Raw genomic sequence first — 27,461 nt, forward strand, 5'->3', positions numbered from 1 at the left:
AACAGGTTCTTTCGGGAAAAGTATCCCAAAACCGAAATATGACCTGATAATTTCATTTATTGCGTCATATCATGGTGTTATCTAAACCTATGACCGCCGCGCGTCCACCGAGAGTGCCAGTGTAGCCCGTGTTGAAAATTTTACAGCCAAACGGATGGACAAACCGGATTCCTACGACCAGAGCAACACGTGTCACTGAGCACCGGGGTAATATATCGCTGCTACCATTGGATGAACTGCGGCACAGGTCTACAGAATAGCACAACGACCTTGACAAATAACATATGTATAAGGTAGCACAACTAGTTTTGAATAAAACCGCGAAACCACCCTCTATGCAGCCACGTCCGACGACTGCATTTCGTACATTAACCAAGATAAGTTCACGGTAGCGCCTTGTTTCATTCATCCAAATTTATAAAGATAAAATATTAATATTAATTCTCTACTCTAAATAAGTTTGAGAAAAACACGCTCACATAAACGAACCGCGGTTCGCGCATATGCAGTTTCGTTACAGCAGCCCTATCGTTCCAAAGCTACACAGCTTTTTCAAAATTAATAGCCGGAATGGCCGGAAATTTCCGTGTTAAATAATTGGTTTTCAAGACTCGTTGAGATCATAAAGATTAAGATTTTGTAATAATTATAGCATTATGCGAGCAGTTTTATAGGCATTAAGCTCACTAGATGCATACGTAAGTGTATAATTCTTAACAGGAAAATGTTTAAGTTATACCAATTTTTACTTCATGATTTGTCTGGTGGATTTTGTGTGTTAAAAACTTTAAAGTAGAAAGCCATGTATTCAGTCGGACAGTTATCAGTCATCTCAAATGATTTACTTGCACTTAAACCATCTGGTATGTTAGCAGTGTTATTATCAGGATTAAATTTAAAATAATAATAATTCATAATTATTTTAATTTTCAATATTAAAACAAAAAGAATGGAAATTTGAATAATAACGTTCAGCAAAAAAGGATACTATAGGGAATACTTAGTTACATACCTAACTCCAAAATCCATCACTTGTAGTATTGTGTATAAACGTAATACTGCCTTTTAAGCGAGTTATGAGTATTTTAAATTATTAAATTGTTTGTAATCTTAAAATAGTCGAAACTCACTTAAAAATTAAATAGACCACGCGATGCTTTCGATAATAATCTTAACTTTAAATTTTATAGGAGGTAAATTCACCTTTTTTTTAACTTATGGAGTTAAATTTGCCATGTTTCGTACCTTTAAGACAGAGCAACAAATTTCCTTATAGCGTTTCCTTATCCATTTCGATGTAGCGACGTATTCTAGTTATATTTTATAATTATCGGCAAAACCATATTCTAAGATGTATTATTTATAAAAATCTTCTTCAACAAAACTACTTTCAATACGAACGTCTGCGTTAGATTTCCGTCATCAATATCAAATCCTTTCCGAGTCGTTGGAGGTATTGGAGCATCTCTTTTAAATACAAATATCAGAAAATTCTTTCTTATTGCAAATTAATATTATTTGTGGAAGTGCTATTCCAAATTTCAAATTCGTACGTTTTGTAGTTAAGTTATTGAAGAGTAGCGATAAACCTATGAGTGAGTGGAATTTGGCATTTATATGTAGGGATTATTTGTTAAGTCGTATTCTCGAATGAAAAAAAAAATAAGTTAATGGTCCAGCTACTGAGGCTATAACACGGATAGAATTATGAAAATATTTAAATTGATAATATATATCATAATACAAATTAAAAGTTAAAAATAAAGCCATGATTTGGTATGAAGTGATAATTTTTTTTATTTATAATTATGTTTCCTCTTATCTATTTATTAATTTAATAGTAAGTTGTACTGTATTACTAATTACTTTTTAGTAGGTATTATATACAATGTGATATTACAATAATATTACATATTTTTAAATTAAAATAATGTATCTACTTTAAAATATGTTATTACTTATGATATGTTAAATTTTAAAATTAGGAGTAAAGTACATAAAAAATGGTAGAATCAAATAAAATTTTCAAAATAATAACCGTACTAAAATTACAAAAATCTTATTATGTACTACAATATTAATAAATTTAAACACTAATTTTATTTAAAAAAAATGTTTTTAATTGTATTATTTTCATAATTCTTTTATATATTTAGATCAAACGAAATCTCGCAGTTGTGTCCAGCTACAATTAAATTTTGGTCGCCATTGTTCTAACAATCGGCTGGTTAGGTAATAGGTTATATTCTATTTAAGAACGTGGATACCAACTACGGGAATGATTAATTTTCACCTTGTGTCAAAAATCTGGTTTTCTGATATATGCATAGTAAAAACCATATAGTGAAATTAGAATGATTAGAGATTGTTAATGTTGGAACAAAATCAATTGATCACAAACATTAAACATATTTTTTAAATGTAATGGACCTCTATTATAATTTATACTTTCATTTCAATTGAATGAATTCATTCGCCTATAATTTGTTTATAATTGGCTTTATCCCAGTTATACGTAATTTCTTGATATAGCTAATTATTAATTCAACGAAAGGTTAGTATTTAATATAAGAGGAGAAATATGTAAGTCGACATTAACAACAGTTAAAATATTTAGATTTTAAATTACAAACGTAGGTATCAGAGATTGATGTAACAGTGTTAATTGAGCAAATTATTATTGTTGTTTAAAACATCATTTATTTTGTTTTTCATATAAAAGAGACATTGTTAAAGAAAATAGTATTTACATTACAACAATCTGTTGATTATAAGGTAGAAGATTAGAATCACCAAATAGTAAAAATTCATCAGTTAGCCATTTTATTTGATAAAGTTTTACTGGCATAATATTATAAAAGAATTGTTTTTAAAATAAGACAGCACATAGATACATTCTGATTTTCCAAGACATTCTTGATTATTTGAAAACCAATGTCATTAAATCAGTAAATCTAAGAGATTATTAGAATATTGGACACTTTATTAATACTTATAATGTGGTATATGTATGAAATTAGATTTTTTGGGAGAGGGGCTATATAAAGTTTAGGGGCTTAGTCCCCCAGTCCCCCTTTATTTACGCCTATGTTGATGATGTCAAATATCTACGATTATTCAATTTTTAATTTCTACAAATAATACTAAATATCAATTGAGGAGAAACAGTTAATTTAAGAGTGAAATCCAATCAAACAAGTTTGAACTTTAAATAATTATAAAAGCTGGATGTGATTTTCCGATAGGTTTTTTTTTTGTTATGAACGATTTGGTGTGACGTTTTAGATTCTAAGCATATAGCAGATCAATTTATTGATTTTACAATTATGTGTATTTTTATTTTCTGCCTCATATCAACATTTGTAATATCTAGTTAAAATGCTCAGATTCTTAACATCAGCATCATTTCAAAAAGTAGGCAAGTTAACTTAAGTTAAGAGGACACATAATCGATAAGCTAAAAGTTAACTATTAACAAATTACAAATTTAACTCGATATAAATTATAAGTTAATATAAAAAAATATATATATTATAACGTGAAAAAATAAACGTGAAAATATTGTTATTTTTACACTTATCCAATTTTTGAGAAAATTCTATTCTTTTAATGTAATTTAAAAACTAATAACTGTAGTCACTTGAAATTTTCACAAAACACTTAGATTTGGATTTTAATTACATGGTAATAAATTCAAAAATCTAGACATTTTTAAATTATTTTGTAATTAGTCAAAAATCAGTTTAGCCGTTGCTATTGATGAAATTTAGCTTAATAATAATATATCAACCTATAGATATTGTGGTCGAGTACTTTTAACAAACAATAATTGATAGGGCTAGGATTAGTTACAGTTCTGACCTAATACTATTACTATAAGTTAGAGCTTATATATTGTTACCGTCAGTCATGATCGTGAATACAGGTTTATAAATATTGGTTATATTACTTTTTTACTACCTGAGTCTGGATGTCTTATTAACTGTTGTTGGAGGCGATTCATACTGTTTATTGAAATAAATTCTTACCTATTTTGGCGTAGGTGATTTGGATACTTGATAGAAGATAAATTATTTAGAAATAAAATGAGAACAAAATAGTACAATAAGAATAATGGTCAACAAATATGTTTTTAAGTTAAAGTTCACTTTTTGTGAATAAGATGGTTTATGCTGGGATCCGACTCAGCTGATGGAAGCAGACTGAGTATCATGTTGAAATTGGGTTGTATTTATATGGTTGAACCTTAGTAATTGTTGTTTATTTGAAAGAAGGTACATAGAAAATGTGTACACATACATTCATGCAATATGTGTTATTATTGACAAATATTTTGTCATAATAATTACAGTTAATACATTATATATATATATATATATATATAATTATTTATATTTTGCTAGTATTTTTATATAATAGTAAAGTGCATGGGCACAGATATTGTTTACAGATGGATATTTAAAAAGTTTTTCATTTCATGACTGACATTAAAAAATTCTAACCTAGAATAAGTTTCCAAACAGATTTTTCTATGTTAAACAAAAAGAAACCAGACGTAAAATACTTTTTACAATTATTTTGAATACGTCATATTCTGAAAACTTAAAAAAAAGAGGATTCAAAACAAGTATTCGAATACTTTAAGATAATAATATTCTCAAGTATTTGGAATACTTTACAAAAAGTATTAATCAATTAATTAGTAATATAATATACGAGTATACCTTATAAGATCTTATGACTGCATATTACTGAAAATATTGAATAGTTGGACATGTTCTAGAGCATTCTCCGTCTTTAAGTACAAAGCTTTGCTTTTTTGGTTTCAGTTCTGACTGAAGAACTGAATATTTTGATTCATAAGACACTTGTTTTGAAGAATTTTGTTCACTTTTCTCCAATTTTTTATCAACAATTTTGTATGATATAGCTCGAGACTCATTAGGACCAGCTACAGACAAAGAGTTATAACTCATAATATCTTGAATCATAACTGTTTGTATAGATTGCTCATCTGCTTTAAGTATTGGTTCATCTTCATAACTATCATTATTATAAGATGATATATTCCATTTTTGTTTTATTTTATCATTTTCACCAGCTACAAACAATGAGTTATAACTCATATTATCTTGAATCATAATTGATTGTATAGATTGCTCATCTGCTTTAAGTATTGGTTCATCTTCATAACTATCATTATTATAAGATGATATATTCCATTTTTGTTTTATTTTATCATTTTCACCAGCTACAAACAATGAGTTATAACTCATATTATCTTGAATCATAATTGATTGTATAGATTGCTCATCTGCTTTAAGTATTAGTTCATCTTCATAACTATCATTATTATAAGATGATATATTCCATTTTTGTTTTATTTTATCATTTTCACCAGCTACAGACAAAGAGTTATAACTCATATTATCTTGAATCATAATTGATTGTATAGACTGCTCATCTGCTATAAGTATTGGTTCATTTTTAATGTGTGTTAAATCTTTATAGTTAACAGATATCTCATCATCATATTCTATTAGACTATCATTTTTCTTAGATTCTTCTGCTAATGATGAATTCATAACAGTTGAATCAGATATTAAAGAATAATTAGCAACAGCTGAACATGTTCTTGTATCATCTCCGTCTTTAGGTACAAAATTTTGGATTTTTGGAGTTCTGACCTAAAATAAAGAATTATATTTTGATTTAATCACATTTTAAGTAATATTTAAAAACAAAATTTGAATAAAATTAACAGAAACTAAGTACCCTAGATTTTGCTGTATTTTCATCACTGTGCTGTAGTAAATGTAAAAAAAATTCTATTGGTGATTGACAAAAAAACACACATAATATACATTTATACTCTTCTACATTATCACTCCTTGTGTTATATCCATTTATGTGAATAAATTGAATGTGCCTACGCAACGTAACCTAAAATATATCAGATATGTTATAAAACCAAAAAAAAATTATAATTAATATTACAGTGTTTTAAAAATTACTCTTTGAATAAATGATTTTTTACAGACGGCACAAACATATGGCCTTTTGCCAGTGTGTATTCGTTCATGTTTTGTTCGTGTACTTCTATCAACAAAAGATTTGTCACAATATTTACAGTTAAAAGGCCGTTCTCCTGTATGAAATCGTGAGTGCCTTTTTTGAGAAGATTTACTTTTGAACACCTTATAAATACATGTAAAACATATAGATTATATACAAGTAAACATAATTTCACTAAATAATTAATGAATTTAATACAATTTACTTTGTAAAGATCAAAGTAAAGTATTTTTAAAACATATTATTTAATAAACCTTTATATATATATATATATATATATTAAATGCTAAAAATGTTATTAAAACAATACTATTATTAACACTAATAATATAAGCACACAGGTGGTTCTTATTAAACTATAACCTTACCAAGGCAGCAAGGTAAGGTTTTTTTTTAAAAGTAGTTTCCAGGTATTTAGGTAAAACGAGTCAATAACTCACTTTGTCAAATAAACTGAATTTTTTAAGAGAGTGGGGATTTAAGATTAGTAAGAAAAATTAAAGCCACACCTGAAACATGAGTACACGACCATGACCAAAAATATTAAATATTGTGTCAGTTTTCCAACCTGAGTAAATAACCATGGTCTATAGCTCTTAAGTAGGTATAATTAAATATTAATAAAAATATATAATTCAAAATAAAATTATTGAGTACTCACTCTGTCACAACTATCGCAATCAAATATTTTTATAGTTGAGAATTTTTGTGAAATACCAATAGTATTTACATGCCTGGCTTTGTTATTAATAAGTGCTTGGTTACTAGCTACTTCTTCATTTAATATGCCACAAGATACTCCTTTATCATTTATATTCACATTATCATCAGATGAGTTATGGATTATTAAATCTTTTTTATGTAGTTTATCGTATTTGCATAGCTTACTGGAATATCTACATGTACATTCAGTTAATGAATCAGTATGTAATTGAGACATATCATGATTAGACATTTCATCTGAATCTTCAAATTTTCCATCAAAAACTAAACATTTTGATTTCTAAACAATAAATTGATGAAGTTATTTAATATTATTATCCATGTACTTACCTACTAAATATTTTTATAAATTTCAATGAAACATGTCTATAAAGGATTCTTGGGTTCTTGTTATTTTGTCCGTTAAGAGAGATGTCCAATATATACAGGTGTTTGTTAAGACATGTTTCACTGTAAATTAATTTGTTAAAATAATAAATAGATGAAAAAATACATACACCAGGAAAACTTGTAACAAACAAATGTTGCTCGGAGTTCAATTTTAACTCTGGCACTGACAGAGACTTAAATAACAATCCCCGATCATATGACTTCTCTTCAATGTTTCCTTCAAGTTCTTTATTGATATGCAACCTAAATACAAACAATATTAAAACCAATTACTAAAATTATATATTTTGTAATCTATAAATATATAACTCTAATGAAAATTGAAATTAAAAGTTATCATTTTATCAGTAATCGTATTCATAGGTATACCTATTATTTATAATTGATGAGTATGAATGTTTTTTTTTGTTATTATTAAAATTATTATGATTTCTTTAAAATTTCTATGTACCTAATATTATATTCTGTTATATTATTATTATTTAATATTTATTAAAATACTTTGGTAAGGTATCAAATATAAAATTAAAAATACCACCAAAGAAAAATGACAAAAAATCTATTTTATATTTTACATTTACTTTTTAGTTCAATTTAAATTTAAAATCATTAATAACTGAATTATTTACCTTTGATGACGTTTAAAAAAATCAAATCTGTCAAAAACAGTTTTGCATAATTCACAAAAGTAATAAGTGACTTTATTGAATTTAGAATTGGAAAATATTGTAAGTTCATCTTTACAATTATCTGAATTTGATTTTTGTGTACAAACAATAGATACATCATCATTGTTATGACAAAGACGAGCATGTTTAAGTAGTACATTTTTATATGTATATGACAAGCCACATGGGTTACATGTATGTGGTTTTGAGTAAGTTTTTAAAGCCATTAAAAGATCTTTTCTTTTGTCCTGATCTTTTCCACGGCTATTGCCGTTTTTACTGATTTTAGTATTTGGTTGAAATGGTGTAACAGAAGATAATGCTTCTTTACCTTCAGGCATTGGTATTTCATCATCAACTATTGATGATGACATAGATTCAACTTCTGTTTCTAATGTGCTAAAAAAAAAAATAAATAAATATATCAAATATGCCACTTGATTATATAAATAAGTTCAATTCAATCAAGGCTGGGCATTAACGAGTTAAAAAGTTAAATTAATTTACATTTAACTAAGTTACTTAACAAGTAACTTTTATATTTCATAAGTAACTTCTAACTTAACGAGTTAATTTATTTTAAAGTCACATTAATTAATTTATTTTTTCTAATATAAATTTCATAGATTTATGTTTGAATGTTTGTTGTAACTTGGTACCTATTTAGTATTTACGATTTTTACATATTTTCAATATTTTATTAAAACAAAATAAATATTTTAATATTTTACAAATAATCTACATATTTTAAATTTTTCACAAACATTTTTTTTATTTGCACTTTAAATTATTCAGCACCCGTGCCTTTTTTTACCAGTTCGCACCTGAAAGTATGTAAGTATTACTTACTAAATTGTACCTACTGTACTGTAAATAATTCAATTACATATTATAATTATTAAAAATAGTTAGGCTTCTACTATATTATTATGTTATTTGTTAAGCTGTACATAATAAAAATGTATTTTACATAACTAATAAAAGTGACTTATTTTTAACAAAGTTAAGTTACTTTTTTTTTAAATTAATTTTTAATTTTTGTTCATACACTTTTCTGTGTTACTTAACAAATTAAAATAATTAGCTAACTTGCTCAACCTTGAATTTAACATTATAAGCATAATATAGTAATTTTTTAGCAATTTACAGTTCACATTGGCAGCTACAATTATAAAATAATAATCAACTTCAGATAAACTAACTGACTAATAAAGAATTTACATTGCTCGTGGACTAATTGTAAAAAAGCACTCAATTATAAGATGTGTGATCGAGGACCAAGGATAAATCTCAACCTACTAAAAGCTTTTGAACTTCATCGAAATATAAATTAATCAAGACATCTAAATAAATTATAATGTATATTTAACTTATAAATATTTATAATATAACTATTATAACATTGAACTACTTAAATATAATAATCAAAAATAAGAAATAATTAACATAATTTGTATACACGTATCTTCCTAATTTAATATTCAACATTACTATGTATATTGCATTTTTAAAAACATCTTATTTTAAATCTTTAACAATCAATTGTTTGTTATATACTCTATTAACTTTTAAGTGTTTGACATTAAATGGTCATAACTAGTAATATCTAAAAGGGTGTCAATACATTTAATAATATTTATATATTATAAAAATAAAAGTTAGAGGTGCAAAAGGGTTGGGTGAGATGAAGCTACTTTTACTGAAATTGTTTTATTATTTTTATTATTTTTTATTATTAGTTTTAGTATAGTTTTATAGTTAACTAATTTTTTGTAGTCTACAAATTGCAGATATTAATGACCATAAGCTTATAAGCTTATCAAGCTAGTAGATTTACAAGACGTGCTGACACTCATTATAGATGATCAAATGAGATAATACTAGTGAAACTACTGAACAAAAATTATTCATTCTGTCAACAGTATAGCTAGACATCGTCAAGCAACAACAAGGGTACTTATTTGAAATTGAAATCGAAACTCACGTATCAACATTAGTAGAGTAGTCCATGTCCAAACTTAGAATGACTACCTCTGGGCATTCTTGAACGACAACTTCTTGAACAAATTCCTCATCACTAAGGCCAAGAGGCTCTTGGTTGATTTGCTCTCTTTGATCCATTTCCTATAAATATAAATGAAAATTTGAAATGAGATAATCACATTGTGATTAGTGTTAGATTATTAAAATTTAAAACCACTATGATATTACCTACCTTTTAATTATTAACGTAGGAAGTTACTCATAATATGTTAGATGAATATAGACTCAGTTCTATAAAATATGCTGTTTAAAAGTATTCAAGTACGAATACAGATCATTTTAAATACCTACTTATTTTTTTTTACTTTTTAAATCAAGTGAACCGATTTTCATGTTTTACGTTTATTTTATATAACATATAATTTAGCTTAACTCCAAAATGCTCAACTGTTTTATGTGTCAAAGTACTATCAGCTCGACTATCAGTTGAGTATAAATCAGATTAAACAAATATATTATTATGTTTATTCCCAATTTATATTTTTATTTTGTGTGTTAAAAATCAAAATATAATATTATATATAAACTGAATTTTTTTTTTTTTTTAAGGATTTGAAAATTAATATTTGAATTTCAATACAGATACTCCCAAAGTTTATTTAAAATACTTCATTATACTTTATTTACAAAACTAAGAATCATACTATGACAATTTTAAATCGGTTTAATCTGGTTTCAATAATACAGGCTGTATACAAAGTTTTTTAAAGATATTATTCTCTAAATGTTCCTTAATAGGTATTAGGTATTATAACTATTTTACAACAGGCTACATACAATTTGGTCATAATATGTAATTTATTGGTATTAATAACAATTTAATTAAATTAACTGTTGGTAAATTATTTTTTTTTACAATTATAAATAGCTTTTTTAAGTGATTTAATTAATAGTTTCAAAGTATTATGTTATATGTTGAAACAATAAGATATACTAGGCTAATGACAAAATTATTAAAGTCAATATAGCTTGCTCAATAAAAAAATTAAAGATAAATACCAAATACATTTTATGTCATATAGAGTATTTTTGTATTTACCTGATACATGCATGAAGTAATGAGCGTTTCTCCACTATAATACTTATATAATTATGTTTGAATTTGTTGATTCCTTATCCCTCACTTTAAAAATGTCTAGATAATAATCTGAATAAACTAACCCACATATAACATTATAACCTGTTGTAAGGTAAATAGGCTTGGGAACAAATTCTTACTAACTAGATAATAGATTATAGTTACCTAAAACCAATATAGATGCAATTTGATAACATTATTAACAATTATCAACATACATCTTAAAATTTTTAAATTTAAAATTTAAACATTTTAAGATGTATGAATTATTTATTTCATAAATAAATACATATACATAACATTTCCAAAGGACGGGCCAAAGTCCCTTTGCCCTGACCTTCCCGAGCCAATATGCATTCTATCGATGATTTTGTCCTCAACCTAACTAAATGTAACAATTTTCATAAAATGTACTCACGCTTCACGAATCTAATCGTCGAGTTTCCATATTTTCTCATCCAAATTTTGACAAAGAACTAGTATTTACACTTGTTAAGCTCTAAACACGTATCTACAGTGATATTATGACGCCATCGTGGACTAAAATCTATGAAATAGCATCTCCGTGGCGTAGGTGGTAAAAAGAATGGTTCTCAAAATTACATTTAATATATCTTCCGTTACACCAATTCTTCGTGATCTGCCTCTGCGTGTAATGGAAACTATACAGTTATCAGTGAGACCAATGTTTTATTTTAAACTACGATCAAGTTAAAAATATGATACACTATAAGGCAGTGATATTTTAAATGAAAAATCCGTGAACACGTTTGATAGAGCCAATACGTTAATAGTTAGCATCAGGAATCCCGTCATTATTGTTATTCATATTCCATTTGAAGTCGACTGAACACGTTTCGATCCCAGTCCATTGTCCATGGACTCCATTGTATGAATACAATGAACATTCCTAGAATTCCTTATTTTTAAACCATCTCTACCATCCCTATTTGACAATCAATTCGATGCGGTGACAGTGGCGACTGACCGCATGGAATACGAAAGTCACTGTTCATGGAACGAAAACAAAATTTTTGACCCTCTGATATCGATTAATAAAAATCTGTTTTATATTAAAAATCATTTCTGTTAAAACCTGCCACCTGGTAAATATGTTAGTCAATTATAATACATTTAAAAAATTGAAATATGTTACACCTAATTCCTGCAGTTTTATCTGGGTTTTTGGTCTAATATTTGAAATTACCTCTATTTTCTTCGACTGGGGCCTTATTAAGCCCCCTTGTGTCTAGGCAATTCTTTCGCTTCTTGACTTCTTGTGGCCACGGCTCGTCTTTGCGTGTTTAGTAAATAATTATAGGTGTGTGTATACTCCCCACCAATATTGACCACGTCATAATATATTACGTGCCCACGCCCGCATGCCATATGACATTTTATTCATTAGATAAAAATATTAAAGATAAAATTATGAACGTAAAATAGCAATATAGTGTACGCCTGACAAAAATTCAAGTACTTCCATAAGTACGGTTTAAAAAATGTGAATATATTTGTATGCATACACAATACTATTTTGCATAGGTTGGAGTAGTTTTTCAATTTTAGCACATTCTTAACAAGAATTAACACTTATTTTTTAATCAATTTTTAAAATGTTTATACTAAATATACTAAACTATTAAAAATATTGAATTTATGCTCTGACCGATGCAAAGTTAACTTCTTTATCAAATCAAAAATCTTTATATTTTTTATATCAAATGATTAAAAGGTCCATAATTTTTATCAGTCGTTAAGGTCATTTTGATGAAAAATGAATAGGTTTTGCAGGGGCCTTAAGTAAACAACAGATCATTATTTTACTTGTATAATAAAAAGAAATAATTATTTAGGTTAGGTTAGGTTAGGTTAGGTTATGGTTACTTGATTATGGTAGTTTTAGTCGATCGAAAAAAACGTTTTTAGACCTTCATGCTTATAACATTGTACTTCATTGAATTTAAAAGCTATATTAAAGAGTCACGAGTTTTATTGTAAGATAATCATGTTTTCAATGCATTAATTTGATATAGACGGCCGGAGACATTTTTTTTTTTTTTTGGGGGGGGGGGCAATATTTGGATTTTAGGAGAAATTTAAAAATTTCACAGCCTCCCCCTTCAGTCACTTTTGTATGGATAGTTAAACCTTATATTAATAGTGGGGACATTTTGTTGTGTAATATTTCTCAATTTACCAACCACTCATTACAGTGATGCCATTACTTGTGATAAAAAAACTGTTATTAAAACTTAAAATATATATACTGTATATCTTATTGTATCGTTCTATGAATCATGATAATAAAATAATAATATAATTTATTGTAGACGTAATTTACTTGTTTTCAGTACGGACTAAGATACACAGGACTGGACACGAAATTAATATTATGGTTACGAAATGTTATAGAACAAGAGGTGTGGAGGAGGTATTTTCTTTTTAACATTACTAGCGCTGTCTTAGTGGATACTTATGGAACTAGATGTTTGTTATTATGGGATCTCCTGTACAACGAATGTTCTATAACATTTCTAGGTCAATCTTCCCAAACCCTCCAACCATGTCGTTTCCAGTCTTATATAATATCTTAGTCCGTGGTTTTCAGTTTTGGACCTACGAGTAACTGATTGTGTTATCATATTTCAACATTTAGGGACCGTTACTATTAGCGTCCCGCAACTTCCACCGTTCTAATGAATATTATACCTGAAAGGTAAACAATAGATAATATTTTGTGTCGAACGTGTTGCTAACTTTCCTTACTTAATAGTTAATATAATATTATTTATACATTACAAATTTGAATAACAATTGTATTTTCTTGAATTAGGTACTGCCTATTAATTATTTTTGTATAAGATTCAGTTCAATAGACATTTAAGATGAGTGAAGTCAATAATGTCAAACCTGAAATGTCTATTAAAAATAGAGATCATTTATACAGGCTCATCATAAGGTAAAATATTAATATTATTAAAATATAATCCATAGTAATGAAAAAGTCATAGCAATATCTTTGGTTTTGACTAAGGCATTCGATACTGTAGACTGTAAAGGAATTGATTAATATTTTTCCAAGATGTGGAATAAATGGGTAAAGTCTAACCTGGTTCTCTCGCTCTCTGAAAAATAGTAAATAGTTAGTTACAATAAATAATGAGTTAAGTAGTAAAAATAAATTGATTGTAAAGTCACACAAAGCAGTGTGTTGGAACCAATTTTGGTTATTTTATACATTAATACTATTTGTGATTCAAATATAGGTGGATTAGTAGTTACTTATGCTGATAGTTATCTTCTTTTTTTGAGAAATTCTTGGGAAACTATAAAAGAAAAAAATACTGTAGGCCTAAATAAAGTATTTCAAGAGTGAAATAGTAAAAAACTAACCTTAAATATTAAAAAAACTAATTTTATTGCTTTATTTATCTACAACCCCCTAAATTTACATTAATAACATAATATGGTAATAACTCCAAATCTTGCAAATGTTAAGAAATAATAAGGGTAACACAAATAAAATATCTAGGTATTATTATTGATCCAAATTTGAGATGGATATTGATAATACAGTAATATACGCTTGAGAACAGTGATTTTTAAATTTTATACCTTTAATAAAATACTACTTAAAGAAGTCTTGCGTACTGTATATGAAACTTTGTATAAGTGCAATATGGTTTAATAATCTGGGAAAGATTTGCAGATAAGACCTCTAATAGTACAACAGAACTCAGCGGTAAAAATATGTTTAGACAAAAAAGAAAGACAAGAGTCGTCATCATAAAATCATAAATATAAAAAATGTTGCCAGTTAGAGTTAACCATAAGTTTTTTGCAATTGTAGATATTTATAAATAATCTATAAATAAATGTGAAAATAGAAGAGAATTCAGAGTATATGATGTTAGAATTAAGTATACAAATTAACAATTTGGTCAGAGGTTTATTGATCTATGTATAACTTATTACCTTTTAATATAAAAAAATATTCTTGATCATCCCACGTTAAAATCTAAGAATATTGAGTATATTAAATTTATTGTTAAAAATTGGTTATTAAGTTAATTTGTGTAATTATAAACTTTATATTGTGTAACTTAAACAGATAGTTATCTGTAAAACTTAGTTTTAGTGACATATATGTCAACATGTAAAGTTGTATTTTATAGTAACATGTAATGTATAATTTTGGTCTAATAAAAGAAAAAAAATAGTATTTGCAATTACACATATTTCGATTTTGTTTAGTCAACTGTTATATGATGGCCATACATCAATGGCTTTGAATTTAGCTGTCCAAGTGAATGCTGATCCATCTTGTTCTCCATCGGATCAACTCAAGAGTATAGTGACAAAAGGTTTACAACATGAAATTGATGGACTAAAAGAATCTGATCAAGCAGACTTTAATCCAGTTCTGCAAATGATAATTGGCCCGGGACTTGGTATGCTTAATAATTTATACACTTCATATATTTGAGTGTTAAATTCTTTACATGATTTGATTAGATTTGGAATTTGATACAAATGTTATTTGTACTGCTCCTGAACCATCGCTTTATGAAACTGTGTATGTAACAACCCACAAAGGTGCATGTAAGGCTGGTGCTTTTAGTCCGAATGGACAATTAATTACAACAGGAAGCAGTGATACGTCAATCAAAGTAATACATTTTGTTTTACAACATAAAATTGAATTACTTATTAATATAACATTTATAGATTTTGAATATTGAAAAAATTCTGGCTAAAGCAAATGATATTGGTAGTACTGATAATCAAGAAGGACAGGGACATCCAGTAATTCAAACTTTGTATGATCATTTGGAAGAAGTGACATGTTTAGAGTTCCATCCCAACAAGCCAATTTTGGCTTTAGGCTCTTGAGATTGTTATGTTAAATTTTTTGATTATTCAAAAGTAACTGTGAAGAAAGCATTCAAGATGATAAGCGTATGATGATTTGTCAAGTTATTCTATTTATCATAAATTATATTAACCATATACTATTTGATATTATAGGATGTGGTACCAATAAAATGCATGAGTTTCCATCCTCTCGGAGACTTTATGGTAATTGGCACCAACAGCCCAATCATAAGACTTTATGATATAAATACTATTCAATGTTTTGTAAGTGCAATTCCTAGTCAACAACATACTGGTCCTGTCACATCAATAAAGTATTAAAAAAATTATCATATATATAATGCTTAAATTATTTATAAATATATTATTTATCGGGTATTAGGTTTGAACCAGGCGCCAAGTACTTTGTGTCATCTAGTCGAGATGGTTCAATTAAATTATGGGATGCTGTGTCTAATAAATGTGTTAACACATTTGAAAAAGCACACAATGGTAGTCAAGTATGTTCTGTGACATTTTCAAGAAATGGAAAGGTGAAAATGTTTATAGTTTTATTTTTATAAACTTTTTATTAAATGATTTCTTATTATTTTTTGTAGTACATATTATCATCAAGTAAAGATTCTACAGTGAAACTTTGGGAGTTATCCGCTAGTAGATGCCTGATTGCATATACTGGTGCTGGAACCACTGGTAATCTATTGTTTTTTTTTTTCATTTTAATCTGTCCAAATGTTGACATAATTAATGTTTCTGATTAGGAATACAAGAACACCATACACAAGCGTTGTTCAACCATACCGAGGAGTATGTCATGTTTCCAGATGAAGTTACTACCACTTTGTGTACATGGAATTCAAGGAATGCTTCTAGACAACAACTTTTATCACTTGGTAATTCATTTTGTCAAATGCATTTTGTGTTATCAAAATATTTTAATTGTGAATTATTTTTCAGGACACAATGGACCTATTCGTTCAATAGTGCATTCTCCAAATTCAGCAGCATTTTTGACTTGTTCAGATGACTTTAGAGCCCGTTTTTGGTATAAAAACAATTGATTTGAGCATAAATTTAATATTTTTTATTTTTTATTTTAAAACTATTTCTTTATTTAATCTTGAATAAACTTAAAATAAAATATATTAATATTGTATTCATAATTCATTGAAATTCAATACATTTTTGATTAGATTATATTCCCTAAATTTCAAAGAATATAAGTAATGGTTTATTGAATTTTTCGACAAAATAATTGATAATTCAATTTAAAATAAAGGTGAGGCAAGTGGTTACCATTTTGTTGTACATTATTTTATGTGAGTCATTGTAATGGATGTGTTAAATTTGAAATAAATGATATGAAAGCACTGTATTTGACATAAAATGTTGACAGATACTGCCCGCCTATATTACTATAAAATATAAATTCATTTTATATTTTATGTTCAATATATATCTTTAATATTTTTGAACTGTTATAGAAGCTTAAGAAGAACCATGTCTTATACATATTTAAACTCTTTAACTTAAAAACATTTTTTATTGATATTTATAGAAAAAAATTCTTTTACTTAAGTCGAAAACAATCAAAATATTTTTTAAATTGTATGGTTATATAAAAATTGTTGATATAAATATTGGGTGAAAATTTTAAGTATTTGCGGTTTTTCATTTTTGAATTACGAAAAGATTAAAAACAGTTCTGTAAGAAATTATTAATTACTGATGAATATTCAATACCTAAAATATTAATTTCATAGGCTCATAAAAAATTTCTTTAATGGCCCCTTCTGCGGCTTCTGGCTTTTTCTTTGATAAATGGATAGATATCTGATATCTATACTAAACTAATATATTAGAATATTTTTATATTTGCATATTGAATTATATAATTAGTTACTTTATAAAATTTACGATATAATACTTAACTATATTTTATTCATTAGTATAAGAATCTTTGGTAATTGATTTAAACCTTTTTAATGTGGGTCTTCCCCTGCGAAAAAAATCATTGCATCCCTATGCGTATAACTAATATAATAATTAATAAGTAAATAGTGGCTTATTAAGTTCTTAAAAGCTTAAAATATGATTATCATATTATGTTTTAAAAAAACCTTATATTCTATAATAGGTAATCTTAAAACTGGTAAAATATGTGTTTTTACTTCAATTAATTTAAAAATATATGCTAGATACAAATTACAATAGATATTAAGTATACAAAATATAATATATATAGTGTTTACATTTAACTTTATTAATTTATAACATTTACATATACCATCAATTTATTGCATACCTTGCGATGATGTACTCATTAACTTGAAAATAATTATTACATATCTTTTATCTTATAAAATATATAAACATTTAAAACAATCTAACAAATTAAAAAATTAAATTACAAATAAATTATAGAACAATTATCATTTGTAGTTAAAAAACATTTTTTTTTTTCATATGAAGTGTAGAACAAATTATACAATATTTTCTTAAATATGAAAAAGGTATAGACTATTATAGAATATTCTTTAATTTTTAAAATATGTTTTAATATTTAAAATAAATTTTTTTTCTACAAATGTTGTATTGAATAAGTTGTTCAGATTATTTACCACTGTTGAGTTGTATAAAACAAAAATTAAACATAATAACTTAAAAATCCGCTCTTTTATAATCAGTAATGCAACTATCCTAAACATTTATTATGAATCTGTCTATATTTTGTTCTTATAGTGAATTGAAATGCGTATTTACCTCTCCATGATATAAAAATCCCATAATCAATTATGGATTCTATATAATGCTTACTACTCTAATTTCCTTAAATTATAAGATATATATTAAAATTTTAATGCATATTTATTCTTCATAATTTATTTATTACAAATTTAATGTGTTGTAAGATAATGATATAGCTCTAGCCTCTATTTAGGTAACTGTTTTTAATCTTACAAAGGTTTGGAATTTATATATATTTTGGTTTAAACATGCATTCTTTATTTCTTTGTAGGTACATAGGCGATAGACTTGTTTTATTTGGTTGATTCTAATCAACTATATAATATGGACATGATGTGGTAATAATATAGCACTCTGTTCTACTCGATAACACAAGTCAAATTTTGAGTTGTCAGTTTACATAATTTGTTTTGTTTGGTTATTTTATTTTTTTATTGAAAATAAATGTGTATTTACAATCTATACATACAGTGTATAATAAGTAAGTGTGGTGACTTAAAAAGAAAACGAAAAAAAATAACATTAATTACAGAAAAGGAAGGCTCCCAGCAGTGCCACTTGACAAGAAATTAACATAATTTGTTTATAAAATAAAATACGACATATGTCCAACAATTTTTAGATGACAAGACAAGTAATCACTTTCTAACTACAGGACACAGGGACGCCCGCAGAAATTTAGCTCAAGGGAAGCAAAAAAATTATAAGTACCTAAATATTTATAGGAAGATTTACCGCTACATCTTTCATTTACTCATATTTTATAATACTTTCATAAACATTTTTTTTTAAATCAAAACTAATTTAAATTAATATAAAATTACACTATTAGTTCTAATATTTAGGAAAAAACAATAAAGTTTAAACAAAAAACAATTTTATGATTTATATCATATTTTATTATTTTATTCAAAAAGTAATGACAATCTCCTTTTGTTTGATGCAAATAAATTAATTGAATCATCAATTTGTTGATTAAAAAATTTCTTATCATCATACCTTTGGCGTTGTATAATGTATATTAATTAACCCCAAGCTACTATCAGTCTTTCGCTTCCCATCCTATTTCTAATCCATGTCTTAAACATAATAAAAAAAGTTATGAATTTATACACTGAATAAAATGTGTAACAATATTGATTTAAGAACCATATCTAATAAACGATATTTCTACTGAGCAAGAAGTTACAGGTAAAGTAATTGCAATTTATATAACTTTAAACTTGGCATACCGTTGGGTAAAATGTGCCGTAATCGAGAATATCAATTAATTTCATGGTGGGTTCGACTTCTTTATTTTTCCATAGATCCAGTACTTGTTCTTTAAAATTGTCTAGAGACTAAAAGTGAACCATAAAGAGTACAAATAAATTTAATACTTTATACAAATTTTTGGAAGCACATTAATTTCCTTTTTTTTGGGGGGGGGGGGGGGGGTTGTATAATGTGAATATTTTTCATTTTTCATTTGTAAATCTATCTTTTAAAAACATTATAACTGATTCCAACTATAGTATAAATAAAGATTGTCTAAAATATACTTCTATATCATTAGTTGGATAGTTTTTATGATGTACTTGTTTAATACTACGCCGTGGTTACTTAAACTCCAGATCTATTTTAGAAACAACTAATTTTACTTCATTAAATACTATATTGAACAGACTATCACAATTATTATGGTCTATTTCTAACATTGATAAAAAGTCTTGAATATGTTTTGTAGCTTTTTGCAGATCATCATCCATGGGCAGATAGGCGGCTACCGGGCAACCGGGCATTTTCCGAAGGGCCCCCTTCGTATTTCGGTAATGGGGCCCTTTAATATCATATATTATTAATTTTTTTTCATGTGGGGCCTTTTTTAAAAATTTTCTTGAAATGTCCTATCCGCCCAAATCAACATCTATCCCTTGAAGCAGTGCAGGCGGTATGATTTGCGAGGCCCTGTGCAAATTATAAACGCGAGGCCCCGGATCTAAATCAAAATTACCATATTTCATTGGTAAATACATAATTCAAATATTTTAGCATAGTGTAATTAATAACTAAACAGATTTTTTTTTTTAATTTGTATTAAATATTTTGTACTTTTATCACTATCAATAGTTATTATAACATAACATAGAACATAGTTGTTAGAATCATTACTTCTATAGATTATTGAATTAAAAATAACAAAATTTTTAAATTAAGCATATTAAAATACATAAAACTGTAAGTAAATAAAATACAAAATAAAATAGCCAATTATATTAATTCATAAAACCTAACCTAACAAAATCCATATTTTGCACGTGTTCGCGAATTTTTTAATTAATTTAGCTTTAGAATTAGCACAGAATATAACAATCAGAATGGACACTGATAATATTTTACACAGGCAGCATAGGAAAACGGCTTGAGTCAGTCGGCCATGACACCTGAGGTATACAGTAAGGCCAGATCAACCGAACAGTTTGACCAGTTTTTATTGAAAAAAAAGTGGAACCCATTTTTACAATAAAAAATCTTGATATTCATTAATTATCGATCAACATAAAAATGGCGATAACGTAAAAATGGGGTACTTATCATTACTATACTCAGTGTGAACATTTATACAAACGTAAAAATTCTTTATTATGCCATGGTAATGTAAACACTGTGTACCTCGGGTGTCATGGCCGACTGATTCTCTATTATCGGCCCGCCGCCCAAAAGTGTCCACCCCCTGGAATTAGTAACTTGGTTAATTGTAGGGAAACAACAGTCAACACTCAATGATACGTTGACTTGGGAAACACAATAATATGTTGTAATTTTATTAATTGTTTGATAATAATTTATAAATAATAATCGCACATTATTTCTACCCATGATAGCAGAACACTACCCAGAATACGATAAATGTAATAATATCTGTGTTTTCAATGTCAAAAGGCGTTTCTATTTCTGTCGACGACAGACTGCAGCGTTTGGGGTCGTCAACCTAACCTCCGGGGTCTCGGGGGGGAGAGCATACCTGCCCTGCGGGCAGACGGATGACCTAACAAGTAAACTTAACCTTGTTAGTTATAGTAACACAAGTATAATATAGCTTCCATCGTCTATCGGCTCCGGTCACCAAACTCAAGGGACCTCCTTCAGCCTACCGGCACCGGTCAGTATCGTGTAGTGATGCCATGCTAGCGGCACTCGTCGCTAAGCTCCTCAGCGCCGTCGCTCCGCTCCGCAAATCGAAAATATCCCCCGACTTGCTGTGCAACACCACCTCAAGTTGGTCACAGGGTTACTGCCAGCTAGCCATGCGCGGCATTCTAGTAGTTCTAGTAGTACAAAAAAATAACAAAAATGGTGGTCCTCCACGCGGCATTATAGTAGTGTTGCACGCATACGTATAAACGTAAAATTGAAAACTTTGGAAGGCCATAACTTCGAAACTAAGTGAGAGCGACCAATTCTGATTGCACCATCGTTTTTAACTCGATGAGTTACACAAGTTTCGATAAAAAAATTCAAAATGGCGAGTGGGAGCTAAACTGCAATTATGCCCATGAATGTAACCACTACCTATTTTATCTATAATGTCACCAAATTTATAATTCTTATTAATCGAATATCTCAATGTTTTTCTTGCGTACTATATAGATATTACATATTATTATGCTACGGAACGAAATACACAATTTTAATCACCTACTATGAGGATTAATTGGTTACGTTTTAAATAAAAACTACAATATAATAAATAGCAACACGTTTATTAGTCGACGACGAGCAACAAGTAACTAACTACTAACTAGTAACTTAAGTGCCGTCAGTATATCAGTAATCGGCCGTCATTTGTCATTTCCTACGTACATTAAAATATGCATAATACAAATTACAAAATATACTAAATAGTAATACAATAATAATAATATAATCATGGAATATAATAGAAGCGACAGTCAAACAGTTGATCGATTTGTTTTCATTTTGCCGGAGGTTCGGTATGAAGTTGGCAGTGGAGGCTCGGCATGATGTTGTAACCGTATTGTAGTTTAAAATCTGTAGCATGTTCCGACTGTTATCACTTTTTTCTGTGATATTCATAATTTAACTTTGTAAAAATTAAGCAATACATTATGCATTACTCGCCAGTCACCATACTTATTTAAAAATTTAAGGTAATCATAAAATATTTATAACAAATTAATTTATTTTACTTAACATAAATATATATATACAATATATTATTACATAATATAAATATAAATGAGAAAGTATTTGAATTTTTCTATTTTTACCATATTTTGTATTTGGAAGTTTTAAACTTCTGTTTGTTCTTGTTTATGAAGTATAAATTCGGAATCGAATAAAAATATTTAAATGATATTCTTTTGGAAATTGTTGGCAAGGATGTTGAAAATGCACATTATTATTCATAGATTGTTTAATTTTTTGTCCAACATTAGGTAAAATTGATTAACTTTCAAAATCCTTAATGAAAATTAAATCAAGATCAAAAATGAATTAATAACAAGTTGAATCCGGCATTATTGGAGAAGAAAATATCTGAGTGGTATCACGTTCATATACTTTGAAATAGCTAAAAAAAATTTCAGGAGACAATGTTGTAGTAGAGTGTGCAAAATCCATGCATACATCAAAGTTATGGACTTTTAAGACATTTGCTCATTAAATATCCAAAAATATACGTGAAGGCATTTAATTCAGGTAATTCAAGAAATCAATAATGTATTGGATCTATAGGCAATAGACACACATTTTTATCCTTTTCTGGAAAAATTATTTTAAATTCTTCAGCTGGTAGTTTGTTGACTAGTCAAAACATCATCTAAGTCATCCATGCAATTGGCACCTTCTGAATATTCAAAATAATTTATTGTTTATACAAAATAGTTTTTTAAAAGTTTGCTTAAATTGAATACAGCTGGGGTTGACACAATTACTATTTTGTATTCGAACTGTACCAAAAAAATTTCCAGTCTAGGTTTAGTGTACAAGTATAAATTTTAATTTTTTTGTTCATTAATTCAAATTGTAAATTTATAAATAGATGTTTTAACCCAGCAATAGATATCATTCATCCATTAATAAATTAAATGTTGAATTTCTTAACAACATCATTCCATTCACAAGTATTAGAATTGTAGACTTGTACTTTTAAATTTTTTAAATAATTGTACATAGTGTTGAGTAAATCATTTTGATATTTTATTTATATATTTTCATATTCAAATAAAAACCGTTTTGGTTCAACTAAACTAGATTCATTATCTGAATCAAATTCTATTGTTTTTTTTTTCAGGGTTTGGTCTATAGTTAAATAAATCAAAGAGATTATCCATAGAATCAATGTTCAAAAAACTGTATGAACATCATTTAAAGAGAGTGAACCATCAGCCATACATGATTTCATTCCACTTACTGAACACGAGCGGCCAGTTTAACATTAATTTTTTGAAAGCAATTTAGTTTCATATGTATCTCACTAAGTTTTGGAGCAAGGCGATGTGTTTGCAATTTGTCTGTGTCATAAAATTGTTTTAAGTATTTAAAGTCTGAGGTTTTACCATCAAACATAAATTTATATCGGAAAAAGGTGTTGCGCGTGGCTTTCAATAAATGAGGGAATCAAAAATATATGAAATTTCCGATTTGCCACAACAAAGGTATGGTTTATCAGATAACATTTTGAAATTAGATTTCATATCAGTAATAAGTGCTTTTACATTAAAAAAAACACAAACTTAACTTATTACAAATAAAAATTACAGTTTTCAATGAATTACCGTACAAGACGAACTTACAAAAAAGTATACTAATGGTTGTTTCCAACTGTAATGTAGACCTTCGAATCATTAATACCAATACATTTTTAGCAATTTCAAATTCCTTGTGAGTGTCTTCTTCATGAAAATCAACAGTTTCATTTTTTAATAATAATATAAAAAAGACTTGAGTGACATTTCATCAGCACATAAAATACATTCTTTTGATTCTGCCGTCATAGCTCTTCCTTTTAGTGACAATACTTTAAATAAAAAATCATTGAATTTTACATCAATTTCCCACTTTTAAGTTTCTCTTTGTAACGTTCTTTCAGTGGGCAAACACCATGTTCTTCTCGAAAACTGATTAACTTTAGGTCCAAAGAAATGTAACATTAAAGCGAACTGCTTAGTTTCTTTAGAATATCTCCTTCCTTTTATGAATTTCGAATTTAGTTCTGCTTGAGTTTTACAAAATTACAAGATGACTGATTGGGAAAAATATTTTCACACATTCGTTTAAATTGTTCCAATGTTACGGGTTTTGCAAATAATTCTTGGTGTGTTTTTTGAAATCCTGTTTTTTGTTTGAGTAGAATGATGTATTGAATGATGAATCAGAACTTGAACAGAAATCTAAAATGCAATGCATGAAAAAAATTTTTAAAAATAGAGAACCAATAATTTTTAATTATCGTTATTTAATTTTAATATTTTATTTGAATATTATCTGCAGAGACGGACTTACACAATTGTCGCCCCTAGACAAATTTTTTTTTGCCGCCCCATTACGACTTAGTAAAAAAACAAAAATATGTAATATTTATATAAACGAAATATGTAATCTATGGTTAGTATTTAGATAATAGATAATATACGTTCCGGCAGTCGTTCAATTATTTACTTGGACGTTTATTGTTATGTATTAGTATTATAAAATAATGAAGAAATTATATTAAAAAGAATATGATGTTATACAATATTAAACATTTTCATTTTCCATCCTTCAAAGTAATCACCGTACATAAGAAAATCAAAAAGAAACCTAGAGTATATTTTCAATAAAATATCGGCCTAAAATTTCTGCCCCTAAAAATTTGCCGCCCTAGGCAACTGCCTACTTTGCCTGACGCTAAATCCGACTCTGATTACCTGTATTGATATCACTTTTTGGAGTACTTGCAATGGGTTCTGTTATTGTGTACGATTCAGTACCTACCAATATATAAAAACAAAGTAAATATTTAAAACATCATATTTTATTTATTTTTAATTATTTGACAAATTATTGTTATTAATTTAAAAATTATTTGATAAATTAGGTACTTCATACCTTATACTGTCAATATTTATACCTGTTATTTTATTATATATTTATATTATATTTATACAAATTATATAGTTTTAGTAAATATTTAAAATTAAATTTACTTATATTACTGCCTGGAACCAAATTGGTTGATTGTTAGTGTTCCCAAAAAAAATTTATTGTTATAGCATCCATTATCAATTTGCTATTTGCATCATAATGATTAGATTGAAAATGTCTTGAACAAAGTCTTAAACTATCTACTTTAGATTTATCACCAATGAAATGACCCAACTGGCATTTTACAAGCCAGTCTATAATGTATTTTAAACAATTATTCAGATTCAATAAAATTATTGTGAATCATTCAATCATCACTTATCAATCAAACAAATAAAATATTAAATCCAAATTTTTACAAAAAAAAATTGTTTTGTGGTTTTATATTTTATTTAAATAAATCTACAAGTTAGATTCATCAAACCATGCTAAAAAAAAATTCTTACACATTTACATCTGGAGGAAATCTATGAAAGTTAACTTTGCTGAACAATTGAAATTTGCATCTTGAACTGTTTCTACGACTTTTAATAACACAACGGTTAACCATCTCTTACTATTTAATGTAAAAGTAAAATAATAAAACATGGCATATGCTGTATGCATATGCTTGTACTTGTTCAAGTTTGTTGCATATTATGTTGCATCGTTACACATGGTGTAAATCATGGCTAAATATAGCCAAGTATATTTTATTTTTATATATAAGGTGTAACAGGACTATTTAACAAATGTCCATTACAAATAGTACTGTTACACCCATGGCTAAGTAACATGGTATGCTGTCAACTCGGTCTGCGCATCTCGCCTACGTCACACTGTCTCCTGATTATCATGTTTACTTCCCGCCAATTTCAAAATATGATCAATTATTATAAATCGTATAATATAATATTCTAAAAGTATGTAAAGCTAGGTACAATGTATTATTTATTATTATGTATACAGTATACTTACTCCTATGATATACCTTGACTAGGTATAGTACTACTTACCATTCTGTGTTATTGAGTATTGTAAAGTATTTTGGTAGGTAGGTAGGTAGTAGGTACTGATGTTTTTTTTGATATGATTTATGAAATACTTTTTTATAATTAACTGATATTTAAATACTTACATAATTTGAGGTGTGAAAAAATATTGGTTATTATATGTTTTTGTTTAGACCATAAACTTTTTAAATTTATTTTTGTTTTTAATGTGTACATTATCATTAATTTTTTTATTTATTTGATTGAACCGGATAAATGTTCTAGTTTGAACAAGGCAGCTGACGACTTCTTCAGGTAACTTATGTTCAAGGTGTGCCATTACTATTAAAGTTAATGTTTCCATAATGTTTTCACCACCATTTAATGCATCCCCATGGAGTTTGTCAAATTCAGCCATAATTTTTTTGGCAGCTGTCATCAATAATTGAGATGGAATAATTAAGTTTCCTTTTGAAATAAATGTAGTCCAATTTGTATTGTCTTTAATTTTTTCAGAGGAACTTATTTGACCGAGATATGGGTACTTTGTCAAAAATCTTTTTGCCACATACCCAGTTACATATTCTAATGCGTCTAAGTCAATTGCAGTTAACAAAGAGGTATTATCACACTGAAAACATGTTTACACAAAATTGAGCTAAAATATATTTTTAAATTATTTTTTACAGTTAAAAGTACCTCTTTTTCAAAATCATCTAACAAGTATAATTCTTCCTCAGTAACTTCAACAGAAATATG

The 27,461-nt window shown here is 27.2% G+C and overlaps 1 protein-coding gene, 1 long non-coding RNA gene and 1 pseudogene across 4 annotated transcripts; 2 read left to right on the forward strand and 1 right to left on the reverse strand.

Annotated features, from left to right (window-relative positions):
• Positions 1 to 4,730: 4,730 nt before the first annotated feature.
• Positions 4,731 to 10,947, reverse strand: LOC149057300 (uncharacterized). The gene is made up of 10 exons (XM_089223369.1): positions 10,939 to 10,947; positions 9,841 to 9,980; positions 7,818 to 8,255; positions 7,296 to 7,431; positions 6,737 to 7,078; positions 6,015 to 6,197; positions 5,776 to 5,943; positions 5,410 to 5,687; positions 5,099 to 5,193; positions 4,731 to 4,951 (listed from the first exon to the last, which is right to left on the reverse strand). Exons 1-10 carry the CDS (start codon positions 10,945 to 10,947, stop codon positions 4,749 to 4,751), a joined length of 1,992 nt encoding a protein of 663 aa, XP_089079495.1. The 3' UTR covers positions 4,731 to 4,748.
• Positions 10,948 to 13,791: 2,844 nt separating this feature from the next.
• LOC107165337 (cleavage stimulation factor subunit 1-like) lies at positions 13,792 to 17,052 on the forward strand (annotated as a pseudogene). Its single transcript, XR_016190939.1, has 9 exons — positions 13,792 to 13,939; positions 15,235 to 15,431; positions 15,496 to 15,650; positions 15,709 to 15,939; positions 16,009 to 16,169; positions 16,238 to 16,388; positions 16,455 to 16,548; positions 16,617 to 16,748; positions 16,813 to 17,052. The product of XR_016190939.1 is annotated as a cleavage stimulation factor subunit 1-like (transcript).
• Positions 17,053 to 22,691: 5,639 nt separating this feature from the next.
• LOC149057301 (uncharacterized) lies at positions 22,692 to 27,264 on the forward strand. 2 transcript variants are annotated; one of them, XR_016190955.1, is made up of 5 exons: positions 22,692 to 22,754; positions 23,043 to 23,304; positions 23,900 to 24,263; positions 26,988 to 27,017; positions 27,219 to 27,264. It is a non-coding gene; the product is annotated as an uncharacterized LOC149057301 (long non-coding RNA). The 2 variants fall into 2 exon arrangements; XR_016190954.1 differs by lacking the exons at positions 26,988 to 27,017; positions 27,219 to 27,264 and having other exon boundaries at positions 23,900 to 25,696.
• Positions 27,265 to 27,461: the final 197 nt, after the last annotated feature.

This window comes from Diuraphis noxia, unplaced genomic scaffold (assembly GCF_037042655.1).
Source record: "Diuraphis noxia isolate RWA-SAM2 unplaced genomic scaffold, SU_Dnox_SAM2 contig0003, whole genome shotgun sequence".
Classification (NCBI taxonomy): domain Eukaryota; kingdom Metazoa; phylum Arthropoda; class Insecta; order Hemiptera; family Aphididae; genus Diuraphis; species Diuraphis noxia.